Genomic DNA, 15,780 nt, shown 5'->3' on the forward strand with positions numbered 1-15,780 from the left:
CTGAGCAGACAGCACACCAAAGAGGGGAGATAAGGCAGCTCAAGAAGAGAGTGGAGGAGCAGTGGTAGAATGAAGAAACATGCCAGATGAACAGTGCCAGGGAGGGGAGAGGCTATCAGACAGAGACTAGCTAGGTTAACTGCGAAGGATCAAAGGAGAACAACAAAAGATCAGAGAAGTCCACAAGGGAAACAGAATGTTGAAGGCAGGGGAGAGGCTACTGCCGGTGAGTGAGACAGCGGTACTTTGGAGAAGCCAGCCAGTGAGAATGAGCAGGGAGAGGCTATGGCTCGCCGAGGCTAGGCTCTAGACGCTCAATGCTTAGTGTGGAAGAATGACAGCTGGGGATCAGAGGAGCCTGTAGGGCGGACAGAGTGGCATAGCGGGAAGAAGGCAACTGATGGCTGTTTTTTGCACTGAAGGTAGGACAATGAAACAGTCCTGCTTCATCCTTTGTCTGCATTATTTTCTCTATCATCCATTTTGATTCAAAAACCTCGCCTCCGCTGCCTACTTCACTGAAACAGTGTTCATTTTAAAATACTTTTTCATCTACTATTATTTGGATACTTAATAATAGAATGTCAATGTACATGAGAGAGCAGTTGGGGGATTTATGTATTTGATGCTGTGATCAGTGATCGCACTCAAAAGATACAGATTTTTTGTGATCGGTGACCGGTACTTCTCTAGATGTATCCAGATTTAGGAAAATGCAGCGTTCAAAATAGTTTTCCAATGGGAGATCAGGCATGGTTTCACTGGGCCAGACTGACTGAAGGGAGTCTGCCAAACTAATGTTTGACACTTAAACTGTCTTACTGGCTTTCCTCTAACTATCAACAGCAGGGAAGACAGGTAAAGTGACTTGCCCAAGCACAAAACAACTCCGACGGACAGATTAAGGACTCATAACAGCAACCCATCCTTTAGAGGAAGCAGGGCAGAATTTCAAAATTTTCTGACAAATTATAAAGACTATATATCCTTTTCCTTTCCTTCATATTTGGGTACTTTGTGTCGGTCTATCCTTAAAACAGAAATAAAATCAGCTGAGGTTTGTACCAGCTTAAAAAGAATGTTAAGAAGTACCTTTCAGTGCCTCTAAAAATTATTTTGCAAGGCACAGCTTTGTAGATAATACCTTTCTTCTCGGTAAGCATCTGCTTTTTGGTGAGGCGCTTACTTGCTGTGGCTGGTTTAGTATGGTCATTATGGCTTCAGAAGAGGACAAAAGCAGGGAAAAGGACGAAAGCCCATAGGCCACAAAAAGCAGAATCTAACTTATAATGGGAAAATGCATCAATCTCTCTCTCCATCACTGTCTGTCTCGTATCATCCATCCCCAAACCTCCCTGCGCTTTAGATGGAAGTCATTTCAGAGAATATGGGGGGTGGGGGGGTGGGGGAACTTGAAAAGGCAGAAAATGGAGTATGAGTAGTTTCAGACCCCCCTAATGCCCTGAAATTTCTGCTGCAGAAGAGAGATGAATAGGGACTCCAGGGACATTTAGAGACAGTGTATGCTTGCACTGTGGTGATCCAGCCAGCCTTTCCTGCTCTTTATGTGCAGCAGCAGAACAGAGCTCTTAACATGCTTTTTCTCAACCACAAGGTTGCCCTGACATAACTTAGACTTTTGCTTCTAAAATGCCTAAGTTCAAAGTCTCCCCCAAACTCTCTCCGGCTCCAGCTATGGCTCATTGCTCTAATCACCGGTTCAATTGTGTGAGCACATAAGTGTGAATGGAAGGAAAAGACGTGTATATTCACCAGAGGGTGTTTTATAGAGACCCCTGCCCTCTCCTCAGGATACACACAGGTATTTAAGGATGTTGGCTTGATGTTCAATCAGCAGAAAAACATCACCTTAACAACAATGAGTCCCGTGACCTTGGCCATCCATTAGCCCATCTAAGAACAAAAAGCCATTTCCACATGGAGCCATTAGAGGAAATCAGCTCTGGAAAATACACCCGAGCAGGACAGAAGTCTCACAGAGATCGTTATTGTGAAGAAATCCGGCTATATCTGCATAGCACAGGGAGCATGTCCTGCTACAGTTGACCCACAAACCACAACTGCTGTAATTAGACCTGAACGCCCTACGGATTAAGGCATTAACTTGAAACAACTATTACAACTTTTAACATTAAAATGATATTTTTACTCAAACTAAGAAAAAAATAGCCTCCACACTGCCTTACAAAGCTAGTGACACTCCTTGAACCATTAACTTTAAAGCATCATATTGGATTCCAACCAGCCAATCAACAATATACACTATATTGCCAAAAGTATTTGCTCACCTGCCTTGACTCACATATGAGCTTAAGTGACATCCCGTTCCTAATCCATAGGGTTCAATATGACGTCGGTCCACCCTTTGCAGCTAGAACAGCTTCAACTCTTCTGGGAAGGCTGTCCACAAGGTTTAGGAGTGTGTTTATGGGAATTTTTGACCATTCTTCCAGAAGCGCATTTGTGAGGTCGCACACTGATGTTGGACGAGAAGGCCTGGCTCTCAGTCTCCGCTCTAATTCATCCCAAAGGTGTTCTATCGGGTTGAGGTCAGGACTCTGTGCAGGCCAGTCAAGTTCATCCACACCAGACTCTGTCATCCATGTCTTTATGGACCTTGCTTTGTGCACTGGTGCACAGTCATGTTGGAAGAGGAAGGGGCCAGCTCCAAACTGTTCCCACAAAGTTGGGAGCATGGAATTGTCCAAAATGTCTTGGTATGCTGAAGCATTCAGAGTTCCTTTCACTGGAACTAAGGGGCCAAGCCCAGCTCCTGAAAAACAACCCCACACCATAATCCCCCCTCCACCAAACTTTACACTTGGCACAATGCAGTCAGACAAGTACCGTTCTCCTGGCAACCGCCAAACCCAGACCCGTCCATCAGATTGCCAGATGGAGAAGCGCGATTCGTCACTCCAGAGAACGCGTCTCCACTGCTCTAGAGTCCAGTGGCGGCGTGCTTTACACCACCGCATCCGACGCTTTGCATTGCACTTGGTGATGTATGGCTTGGATGCAGCTGCTCGCCCATGGAAACCCATTCCATGAAGCTCTCTGCGCACTGTTCTTGAGCTACATGAAGTTTGGAGGTCTGTAGTGATTGACTCTGCAGAAAGTTGGCGACCTCTTCGCACTATGCGCGTCAGCATCCGCTGACCCCGCTCCGTCAGTTTACGTGGCCTACCACTTCGTGGCTGAGTTGCTGTCGTTCCCAAACACTTCCATTTTCTTATAATACAGCTGACAGTTGACTGTGGAATATTTAGGAGCGAGGAAATTTCACGACTGGATTTGTTGCACAGGTGGCATCCTATCACAGTTCCACGCTGGAATTCACTGAGCTCCTGAGAGCGACCCATTCTTTCACAAATGTTTGTAAAAACAGTCTGCATGCCTAGGTGCTTGAATTTATACACCTGTGGCCATGGAAGTGATTGGAACACCTGATTCCAATAATTTGGATGGGTGAGCAAATACTTTTGGCAATATAGTGTATATGGGAAAGATAGAGATGTTGAGAGAGCAGGACATCATAGAATGTGTCAAGTCCTGCCTAATCTATACTTTGTAGAAATTTACTAAAACTCACTGAGCCTGAATTAACTGCTCTCTCTTCCAGGCTCTAAGTCTAGGTCAGGGGTCAGCAATGCAAACTGTTTAATGCGGCGCTTTAATGCTCCCCATGCGGCTCCCTGGAGCTTTTTCAAAAATGTAAGAAACAGATAAAAAGATGGGATTGGATTTTTTTTTTTTTTTTTATGGTGTGCAGGAGGTCAAACAAACATTCATTACGTTTCCAGTGCTGTAAGAATGTGTATAATAAATACATTTTTAACAATAAATTAAAAAAATTCTGTCAACAAAGATTTGCATCATAGCCTGCAACACATGTTTCAGCGTGGCACGGTGCCAAGCAGGTGGCTGTTGTAAACAAACCGCAGGGTATATCTCAGGCCAGGGATCCCAAAGGGAAAAAAAGAAGATAGCTGATGAGAACAGAGGACTCAAAAAAGAATGGACTGAATCATGTTCTTTTACTACCAATGCGGAAGGATTGCCTGAATTTTTGCTTTCTAATGAGAAGTTGTCAAAAAATAAAACCAGAAATAATTAGGAAAGGCATTTCCAGGGAAGGCATGCTAAACTTGCAGCCGATCACAAAGTTTGGAGTGAGAGAAAATGTGAGATTGCAAAACTTCTGAGTAAATTACAGGAGACCAAAAATAGATTTAAGAAGTGGATTGCACCTCCTGTTCATAGATTGAATAGGTAGCGCTCTAATGTAAGTATGTTAACTTCCTTCCATTCCCCCCCATGTTGAACCCATGTTGCGATACGAGGCTTACATAAGACTCTAACATATTTGCAGCTCCAGACAGATTTGTTTAATGTTTTGTTTTTTAATCAACCATGGCTCTTTGAGCAGTTTGGGTTGCCGACCACTGTTCTAGGTGGACATTCATGTCTGGTAGGTCTGCAGGTGTTCCATTTTCCCTCAATGTCCATGATGGTGACATTAAAAGGCAAGTTGTATAAATGTATGCTTCCCGAATTCCTGCTTTGTCGTTTGTTCGTTATTCAAACTACAACTATTGTAACTACAGCTCCCAGCATGCCTTGCAACAATTCCAGCAATGAGTTAGCGTAGAGTGTCTTTTCCAGCCAATGCTGCTTTAAGGAAGACGCACCTCAGCTGAGCTCCATGAAACACAGAGGTAACCTTATGGTGCTAAGTTGAGCTGAACATTGGAGCCTGCAGACAGATGGTCTGCAGAGCTTCGTAATCACATCCCAGTCCAGTTTTACGACTGAGAATAAAATTCCTTAATTATTGGATTAACAGGGAAGTCTCTGATGAAGGTCGACAAGCCTCAATCCAGATTCATCAGTTTTGCCGATTTCCTTCTTCTGGTAGTTTTAGTGATTTCAGTTTGATTATTAAACAGAACAATTACTTTGTTTGTCTCTGATTATTTTTTATCTTTTGCTTCAAGAATCAGAGCTGAACATACATTTTGAGTTTGCAGCTTGATTATATGGAAACTTTTTTTGTGGTTTTGGTTAATGATTTATAATAACCATTTCAAATTGTAAATTCCATATTTGGTTCATTCAAACCCAGGTTCAAAAGCATTTTAAGAATCAAATTGTTTTACTTTTATATTTAAAGGCTACTAGCCATTAATCTGGATTATCCAAATATATTTTTGTTATGAATTTATTTTGAATAGAGTGATATATTATTTCTAATTTTCAATAATAATAAGTAATATTTATAATCAAATGATAACAGCATAACATTTCTGTTTCAATCACATATAATCTTAAAAAAATAATATTTAATGGAAATGTTTGAGCAGAATCCTTTAACATTAAACAAAGGGTGTACAGTTCCTTAAAAGAGAGAATGGAGTTTGTGCGAGAAACCACACAAAGCCAGGAATTGTAACAATCTCCCTCTTTTGCCGTTGCTGTGCTTCCATCCTGTCAGGAGAAAAAAGGCGTGTTCAGCTCTGAGCGCCGAGTCCTGGGTTGAGAATTTGCATCTATTATGCATAAGTTGAGCTGAGCTGAGCCTGGTTGCCAGTCTGACCAAGTGAAGATGTGCCTCCTGTCCCTCAAGACTTACTCTCTCCATCTGTACTTCTTGTATAGACAGTAGATAACTGTGCTGTGTATGCACGATGTGTTTGTCAGGAAGTTCTGTTAAGCATTTTGATGGCCGTCCATAGCTTTTTCTGCCTGTTGGTCTTTATATTTAAGCATAGCAGCGTATACATGCATGCAATCCAACAAACGTCATATTTCTGCCCCCTAAACTAAATGTTTGCACATGTAAGAAACACTGTGACAGTCTAAGGGTTATGAGGTCGGACCTGGGAGGGGGGGTATTTGTGTGCTTCACTCTGGGGAATGGCGGTGCTGCCAAAGCTGAGGTGTAACACCTTGTTAATGTGACAGACACAGTGAAACAGTCATCCAGGGAATGAGCCACTGTTGTCAACCTTCCTCAGCCGGTTGACAGATAAAAGGAGAAACAAGATTTCAGCTTCTCAAGCTTCTCTGCAACCAAGCTCACACAGAGAAGAGCATTGCCGGCAGTTCAGGAGCTATGTTTTTTTAAACATTTTATCGATGTGTACAGTCTAAGCAGACGGACGGGCCGCAGAACACATCTTGAAGTGAAGTAATGAGTTAGGGACAGATTTCTGTCTGTTCCACCGCAATGACAGGTAACTTTAGCAAAGCTGGGAGTGTCATCGGTCACAGCAAGGACCATAAGCTTCAGCATCAGAGATGGAAAAAGGTTTTGTTCACCTGCCATCAAAAAGGGCCTAAATCATGAAAAATCTACTTTTTTTCTTTTTAGCCTTCAGCTATGATATAACACTATTCCTTTGTCATATTCATGCCCAAAAAAAAAATGAAATTGTCCAAAGAGCTGTTCTAAACAAAATTTCTTTTTGTTTTACACTTGTGTAAACAAAATGACAATTAAATCTGTCTAAGTAAGTAAGTCTAAGTCAAAGTGGTAATTCGCTCCTCTAGATCTGAAAAAAAAAAGGAACGGCAACATTCCTATGTAGAAAACTGTTAACCCGTCCCTTACAGGAAGCACCTACCTTAACCATGCTGTGCCTGCCCAGTAATCAATGCACCTACTCTCCCTCTGGTCAGCGAGTGGTGATGTGCGGCAGAGTACCATTATTTCTGCTACAAGTTGAGATGAAACAAGTCTTCTTCTATCTTAGGTCTTTTCTCAGACTATTCAGGATTACTAGCGAAGAGCCAAATTTTTAGGAGTGGTGTGATACCAAGCGCCTCCATGGTGACGTCAGAAAATAAGCAGCGCCAACATGTGGAGAGGCAACTTTGAACTGAAGGCAAATGTATTCTTCAGGGGTTTTGAAGAAAACAACTCTTTTTTCATTGGAACAGTACCAAAGACAAAATTAAAATACATGCTCGTTCTGACTTTCTAAGGCTTAAAAAAGTTTGACGCAGGTACTTGGAAGGCAGTCTTCATTGCTGAGGAATAAAATGCTGGTTCTTGCCTGCCCTAATACACCTAACAGCCTGACATCATGTTAGTAATCCAAATGATGCTGTAGTTAGGCTGTTTTAGCTGCAGAAATTTGGTTTCTGAACACATTTACCTCCTTAGTTGCAGGTTTACCTAAGAAACCGGTCTACTGGAGGCGCTCGAGTCAGCAACATGAACATATATTAATTTGAGAGCTGTTCAGGTTATCTAAGTTCAGCATTTCCCTCACCAATATCCAAAGTGGGCGCCCCACCAGCTCTCTTTATACTCTGTCACTGATGCAGATTTGTGCTGAGTCATGTGTACTCACTCATATGGAGGTGAAGACATTAGCTCCTGCCAAACAGACAGAAGATGCAACCTTTAAAGGCAGGACAGAGTTCAGAAGGATTCCTTAATGGCTGGTGTGTTAAGCTTTACCACCGGAGCCACCAGAGCATCTATACCCCATAAAATAGAATATCAACAAGAAAAAGAAATGGGTGGAATATACCAAAAGAATGAAGAAAAAATTCAATTATTTCTCTTAGCAATTTTCTGTCAGGTTTATCCAGTGATCGCTTATAAAAGCTCACTGACAGGCCTACAGCAGAAAGCAGCATCTTGCCATACAAAACAAACCAATAACAGGCAGTCTACATGCCAACAACAACAAACAAAAAAAACTTTGGCTCATCATGAATAACATAGTCATAGGGAGTTTCTGGGACTTTAACTGTAAATTGAGCTTTAGTCTGATTGGACTAGGGTTTACTGTTAAAAGTCGTAGGGAAGTCATACAATCTGTGTTTGTTTTTTCGTTATCTTATGTAGGCCAGTTAGTTATACGTCAGCTTGAACACCTAAATTCGGCCAATCAAGTATCAACGGTCATCTGTCAATCAAATTTTTTCGGTCATAGCATCTTGATTCATATGTCGCAGCTAATATACGCAATGGTTGAAATAAGATATGAGAATCATTTACTTTACCATTGAGTTACATCCAAGTGTTCACGGGGACGGATGTCTGTGTCTTCAGCAGGCGTAGAGCTAACAGAACTGGCAGCATTGCGAGGCAAGGCTTCAAACATGTACGGCTGTAAGCCTTCTACACCAAACCAAGCTTCTGTCGCCCTGGCGTCCTCTTCCACAAAAACTTCATCCCCACTTTCTTCCTCTAAATTAAAAAATGTATAATGGAGGAGACTCATCCACGACCTCCGTCACTAAATCTCCTCTTGCATTATTCCACTGTCCATAGCTTTCCTTGAGAGTGGCGTTGCGAAGTGCTACTTGGTTCCAATGTATTTTCCCATTGGGAACCTACTAGCATTAAGTTGCTAACTGGTTAGCACGATGCTTCAGAGACACCAGCTACAATCAATCAATCAAACATGCTTGCGAACCTTCTGTCACAACAATCCCGCCTCCTTAATAATCGACCAATCACATTCACTTTAATCACTCGTGTAAAATTGGGCACAATTTGGGAGAATTCGGAACTTTACCCATTGGAACAGCCGCTTCCCTACAACTCTAAGTATGGTGGAGGTTCTGTGATGTTGAGGGCCTGAGGTTGTTCCATAGAGTAGGTCTTTCATCAGAATAACAACCCAGAACATCCTGACCAAAAAACTCAGAAATGGCTTAAAGAACAGATGAACCTCCCTTTTTGGCACTCTGTGACTTATATTTACTCAGAAAAACAAGCAGGATGTCTCAGAAAATCAGAGCCCAGCAGAAAGCAGCTGATCAGTGAAGAAATAGAACTTCTTCAGAAGCTCCACTTAGCTCTGTGAATCATATTCATCATCTCTGTAAGGTTGTTCTCTTCTGCTCTGTCTCACTCAACAAGGTGTAGCTCTATTCTTGATCTTAACACCAGAAAAGATGCAGCGTCAGATAAAATGTAGCAGTGATCAACTTCTTTCACTTTGCAGTTAAGGAAACAAGAGCTCAGCACCATTAGTGTTGCTTTCAGTTTAGCTCCACAATATTCGCAGCACACTCCTGCAGAGATGTTAGGAGATGTCCGGAAGTCAAGTTAATTTGGCAGGAAAACAAAAAAACAAAAAACAAAAGCAGCAGAAGGAGCAATATTGATGGAACATTGTTTAAAATAAGTATTGTTCAAAATGGATTTTTATCTCCTTCAAACAAATGTCCTGAATCTGGATGTTTCTTAAAATCTTTGAAGTTTCTAAATTGTTCACTCTGAGATTACAGGCCAAAAACATGACTGTTAGGTTAATTGGCTTCTCTAAATTATCCTTAGGTGTGAGTGTGTGAGTGAATGGTTGTTTGTCCTGTTTGTCTCTGTGTTGCCCTGAGATAGACTGGTGACCTGTCCAGGGTGTACCCCGCCTCTCGCCCATTGAAAGCTGGAGATACGCACCAGCCGCCTATGCGTCCCCAGCTGGGATAAGAAGGACAAAGAATGAATGAATGAATGGATGGATGGATGGATGGATGGATGGATGGATGGATGGATGGATGGATGGATGGATGGATGGATGGATGGATGGATGGATGGATGGATGGATGGATGGATGGATGGATGGATGGATGGATTATGGGGCTGCCGGTAAACATGGAGGTTGGTGTATCGAAAGTGTAGGACAAGTCCACAATCTCAGCTTAATTCCCAATCAGAACCACCTCTGGTACCTGCCAGAAAAACTGTCCGTGGAATAGGTCCACTTGCATTTCAAATAAGAAAAAAACAACTGCAGCCTCTTATTTCAAGTGCAACATATCTAATTATCCTATAAATACTTATTCCATTACCAGATCATCTTACATTGTCAAATTAAGCATAAAGACACTTATTCTAAGAAAGGTTTACTCTCATTTTTTGATCATTTTTGCAGTTTAACCAGACAGTACCTCACAACATCAATCACAACAAATAAAAAAAAAACAGATTAATGTTTATGGATGTTGCAGAGTTTAATGAAAACTAACGAACTTTGTAAAACCAGCAGATAACTGGAGGTAAATTAAAAGGGTTTTGTTTGACCACTGAGTAGAGTGAGGATTATAAAGCTCTGAAAACAACCCTGCTAATGAACACTGATGATGAGCTTTTAATGCATATGTATAAGTCTTTCCAAGCCCTCTCAGTCGGTCCCTCAGTGTTCATGTTAATGAAGCTCTCGTACTGTACTGCTCTCTATGATTCCTAAAGAACATTAGCTCCTTATAAACACATAATGGTTTTGTCCTCTGGTCAGTCAATAAACTCCCATTTATTGAGCATCAGTGGGAGCTTCCTGTAGGTTTTTATTTCATTGAGAAGACGGGGCTGAACGTACCTGATAGACGTGGTAGGCATTGGCGGCTCTGCCCTGGAGGAAGACAGAGGGGATCCACACGTTGATGAGAGCACGATGAGCCCTGAGTGACACCAACAGAGGCATTGCTGTCATTATGGCCTTCATTACCATCACTAGCAGCATCAACAGACTGGCCGACAGCAGAACAACTTCTCTACAAGTTAAAGATGTGAGTTTTAAATCTAGAAATCTAGACGGCAACTTTAAGCCTTAATTTAGGATGTTTAAAGGGAGGTTCTGCTAAGCAGTAAATATGTTAGCTGCAGTAAATAAATCTGTAAGAGTGTTTTATTTGGACCTGAAAATGACTCCAGTCCACAGAACATCACAGCTTTACTGAATATTATTTTATCACATTTAAAATCGCTTTCCTTTATTAACACAGTAGCATGAAGGACGACGTGCGCCCCTAATCATCTTCCTGAGTGAAACATATATAACTCACAACATGTATAACTCAGTAAAAAATACTCAAATAAATTAAAATTAGTTTGGTTTTCCTGTCATTTTACTTTTTTGGTCAAATCCTTTATAGGTTCTCTTCTCGGCATGTTTTTTCCATAGTGGTGCCCTGCCTTCTTCCTCCATTTCTTTTCTAGATAATCATCAGTTTTTTTAGTTAAACTGACAAAAGTTTAAAGGTTTTTCACAGGTTTCACTTAAACGGACACTGGAGTTTAAGAAAAGCTAGAAGTCTGCTTCAGTACTGAATATTCAGCTTCAGGATCCAGAAACCAACTAAGCTGGACTTGAACTTAATGATGACACCAACACAGCAGATATTATGTTAGCTCCTGAGAACCTTTTCACAGAACATTATTTTAACAGTCCAGAACAGTATGTTGAAGAAAAAATATATATATTTAACTTAACTGACATTGAAGTGTTGAGAAACGATAAGAGAAAGACAAAATAAAAAAGAGTAAAAAGTAAAACAATCCTTACGTCTCAAAGTCGGACAAACTTGGATCATCTGAAGTCTGGCTCAAATCTCCTGGAACCTGGAAAAATGAAGGAGACTGACCATCAGAAAAAAAATAAAATCACACACTCCTGATTCCAACCAGGCTACTTTCCTACTTAACAACACTGGCAGATCAGGGTGTGTGTCTTCTTAGCATCAGATGTGCAACAAATGTTCTGTTAAGACCAGCAATCCCCGTAGTGTTCATTGGTTAATAAGAGATACAAGAGGCATACCTCATCCATCTTAAAGGTATAGTTGAGGATGTTCTTTTTCCGGATGGATCATCAAAATAAGTGGTCCTCCTAATTGTAAATAATTCTGGTGATATGTTTGCGTAAGGCCGTCCTACGTGCTCGTCCCCACTATGTTAGACACACCGGTGTCTAACATAGGAAAAATTGCAAATCTTCTTTTGGAAAGTAAGCTTGTAAGAGTGCTTTTAAACAGAGCGTGCACGAGGTATAAGGTATAAGGTTGTGCTTGTGCACAACCTTATACCTGCAGAGGGTGGGTCATTACAAAAATTTGCGAAAATCCTCCATTAACATTTTAATGGATTAGGAGGTGCTAGTTTTAATTTTGACCAAAAATAACATCAAACCATAAATATTTTAACCATCATTACATGATTTATATGCAACACAAAAATACCAGAGAAACACAAAATGAGTCTGTAAGTTACAAATAAATCTCTGAGATGCTCATTTAAGGACTCCAAAGGTTGATCTCCAGTCTACCAAGTTTTTTTCTCTTTTCAAACATCAATATTGCCCCTCTAGGTTTAAACAAAATGGACTTCGAGGAATAGTTTTAATGCACTGTACTTTTAATTCTTACTTGAATATTATTAATTAAGTATTGCTTCACTAGTGTAGTAAAATCTGCAGCACCTATAACTTTTGTAAGTTTTAAAGAATGACAAAATAAGCTCAAGAGAAAAACAGTTACTATTAACATAAGACATCTCCTTTGAAACTATTAACTACTATATAAGTTATTTTCCATCTACTGAAGGTGGTCAAGTGGATCTTTAGTAACCAGTTGGTATTGTACCTGCTCTAACAAATATGCTTTACGAAGCAAACCTCAACCAAGACTTAATCCGGTAGCTTTAATGCCAAGTTTGTTAAGCTTGCATTTTCCTACGACATCAGCAGTACTACGTGTGTTTCTGCACATGGACGTGATAAGAACTCGCCAGTAACGCCATTATCTAATTTGCTAGCTGTGTGTCTTTCATTGTAAATATGTTCAATAAAGCCTATTTCCATTTTATTGAACATTTAGGGTAGTGTTACATGGATGTAAGACAATTATTACCTATAAAACCATAATTTAGTGAATTTATAAGACAACGCAAAAAACCCTGACAATATCAGGCTTTGATGAAACAATCTAATGAAGTATGCTTGAAGCATTGGCCTGAAAATTAAAAGTAGAGAAATAAACCACTTGTATTTTCTTTTCTGCTCCGTTTTCGATCTCCTGTCAAGTATTTCAGATTGCCCTCTAAAATAATTTTGCTTCAAAAATAAACTTTCTTTTAATTCTCTGTCTGCTTGCCAGCTTCTGAGCTGTCCCAAACAGGCTGTCTGCAGCTATGCTAACACACTATGACCAACCCCCCTACAGCCTGGTCGCCTGCCACCAGACTTCCCTCTAAGACTTGCACACAAACACCTGAAGCTACAGGATGGATAGATGTGGAAACAGAGAAATCTGGGAAGAGAGCAGACAAAGCCTGATCAACTGCCTCCATTTTCTTAGAAGTTAAAAGCCCAGAGCTAACAGGAGCCAGAGATGGACACCAAAATAAGAGTGAGAGGTCCAGCAGAGCAGGGCTGAAGCGAAAGGATAAGAGGCCTTATCTCCAGCCTGCGGCTCTTCACTGCAGCTGCCACGACTCACACTGTGGTCAGAGTGGATGCTTGGCTTTCAGGAGGCATATCCAGCCTGTTTCTCAAGCAGAGGATGGTCTCCTTTCTGTTTTTACTGCAGTAAACAACATTGAGAAGGCTGAAAAAAAGTTATGTACAAAATAAGATTCTGAACCATCATCTCTAGCCTTTCATATTAGTGTCAAACTAAGCTAACTGTCATGGTTTTGGTTCTGTTTAAGTTTTCTTTTTATTGTATTGAGTTCTTATGCATTTCTTGATTGCCATCTGTTGCCCTCTTGTGTCACTCTCCGCATAGCTCCCTTCTAGATTCATCTATCCACACCTGTTCCTTGTCTGCCTCCCGTTGTTTCCGTCTCCCGTATATACTCCTTCTATTCAGTTGCTCTTTACTGGTTCCTCGTCATTTCTTTCCCCTAAATGTGTGTTTTCCCTGGATTTCAGTATTTTGTTTATGGACTTTTGCTTCTGTTTCCCTTTACAACTATATTAAATCTCCAATAATCTGCCTCAGCTTCCGTCTCTGCATTTGGGTCCTCTAAAAACCTACACACAACCTGGCCCTAACATGCTTTCATACAAGGTAAAGACCCCACCAGTTAGCATGTTTTATCTTTAGTTTGCAGTTCCATGACTGTAAGCTAATGTATGTATTTCATGCCAACTCTAACCAGTTTACATGCATACAGCTTTCCTGTCTACATCTGTACCCTTTAGAGCTTCTGGGATGACACTGGTCTTTATCTGTCCCAAAAAGACAGTGTTTGTTGGACAAAACCAAACCAGTTTGTTACTGACCAACTGCAGCGTTTTTTCAGAAGCAGTACTGTAAATACATTACTGTAAGTCTGTGAGGAGATCAGAGTTGTTTTGATTTGGCTGCTTAACTTAATCAGTCTCTTTCCGATACGTGTGTCATAAATGTTCATATCAACAGAGGCCAGAATCTCCTGTAGGCCCAACAGACTTCTTTTAGCCTCTCTCTGTCCCCTTTTGGGTAAATGTGTTCAAACAGAGTGGGACACATGGTCATATATTCTGAATGTCCTCTATCTGTACAGTAGTTCAGATAGAGGACAAATCAGTCATACAGTAGGATGACTGATTTCAGGTCTTCAGATCTCTTTAAACCCCAGACCTGACCCAATCTCCTCTCTGAAAGAATGCTCAGCTTCTCTTCAAAATGTCAGGAGCACCATACTAAATGTCTGAGGTTTAAAAAGGACAAACATGATTTAAATCACTGACTAACGATGTTCAAATCATGTTCTGTGTGCACCTGAGACAACACACCTATAAAAACTATTTAATTTGTACAGCCATTTTTCTAGACACTAAAAGATACTTTGCAGAGCTTTAAAATTCAAAGTTAAACTTATAAATAAAAAGCCATTTTAAACACATGGAACCAGTGTGGGATTGTAGCTACCGTATTTTCACGACTATAAGGCCCACTTAAACGTCTTTTTTTTCCCTCAAAATGTGCGGTGCGCCCTTTGGTGCGGTGCGCCTTATGTGTGTTGTAACTGCGACTTTTGAGACCACCTCATTGAGGAGATGATGAAAGAGTGGCTGAATGTAAGGAGACCAGGTGTTTTTTTTCCACTCCTCACCATCGCTGTTAATATGTAACTCCATGCGTGCCCATCTCACAGCTGATGTGAAAAACATGGGGAAACAAATTAACCCTGTGCTCGCTGTTCAACCGCTCGACATCGGTGTGAACCGGACCCAGCAGGTGCAGCAGAAGCAGCGAGTTTACATGCAAAGTCAATGGTTGACGCGCGTATAGGTGCAGCAAAAGGTCCTGCAGCGCATTTTGAGCAGCAGCCGCAGCGCCTCGGGAGCGTTTAAGCATCTGACGCACCGCCAACGCGCTGCTGCTGCTCGAGATGGAAAAATTGAAGTTTCGCTGCTGGACTCGCCGCATCAACCAATCAGAGAAGCTGATCTGGGAGCTGACAGCGAGACAGACACAGGGCTCTGATGACATATGATATTAAATGAAAAAGGCTGGATGGATGAGGAGATGATGAAAGGCAGGTGTATGTGAGGAGACCAGGTGCTTTTTTCCACGCATCACCATCGCTGCGTGCCCATCTCACAGCCGATGTGAAAAAAAAAGGTGAATCAAATGAACGCTGTGCTCGCCGTTATCTCGGGGGTCTGACAAAGGAACTTCAACGTTCGACATCGGTGTGAAGCGGCCGTTCAAAGTAAGGCTGCGAGCGGCGTGGGAGCGATGGATGACAGACGGAGACCACAGTTTCAGGATAAGTGGAAGGCAGCACCGGGCAAGTTACGCCACCGTTTGCGGATGGATTGTAGATGCTTGGACTAACGTGTCTGCTGGCTCTATTGTTCAAGCTTTCGCAAAAGCAGGCACTATTTCTGAGGAGCCGCGCTGCACGGAAAGTGACTGACAGCGAAGAAGGGGAAATTGGCATGTCTGATTTAGCGCAGCTGTTTAATTCAGAAACAGTGGATGATGACTTTGATGGGTTTGATTAATACTTTGTAATAAATACAT

General features: G+C 41.4%; 1 protein-coding gene across 1 annotated transcript in view; it reads right to left on the minus strand.

Moving 5' to 3' along the window:
• The window catches only part of snx29 (sorting nexin 29), a 204,937-nt gene that overhangs the window by 55,302 nt on the left and 133,855 nt on the right, over positions 1–15,780 (minus strand). The window contains exons 17-18 of the mRNA XM_038274170.1: positions 11,331–11,386; positions 10,365–10,446 (exon numbers count right to left, since the gene is read on the minus strand). Coding sequence (XP_038130098.1) covers positions 10,365–10,446; positions 11,331–11,386 — 138 coding nt within the window. The remainder of the gene's footprint in view (positions 1–10,364; positions 10,447–11,330; positions 11,387–15,780) is intronic.

The sequence above is a fragment of the Cyprinodon tularosa genome, unplaced genomic scaffold (genome assembly GCF_016077235.1).
Source record: "Cyprinodon tularosa strain WSP-4 unplaced genomic scaffold, ASM1607723v1 ctg90, whole genome shotgun sequence".
Taxonomy (NCBI): Eukaryota; Metazoa; Chordata; class Actinopteri; order Cyprinodontiformes; family Cyprinodontidae; genus Cyprinodon; species Cyprinodon tularosa.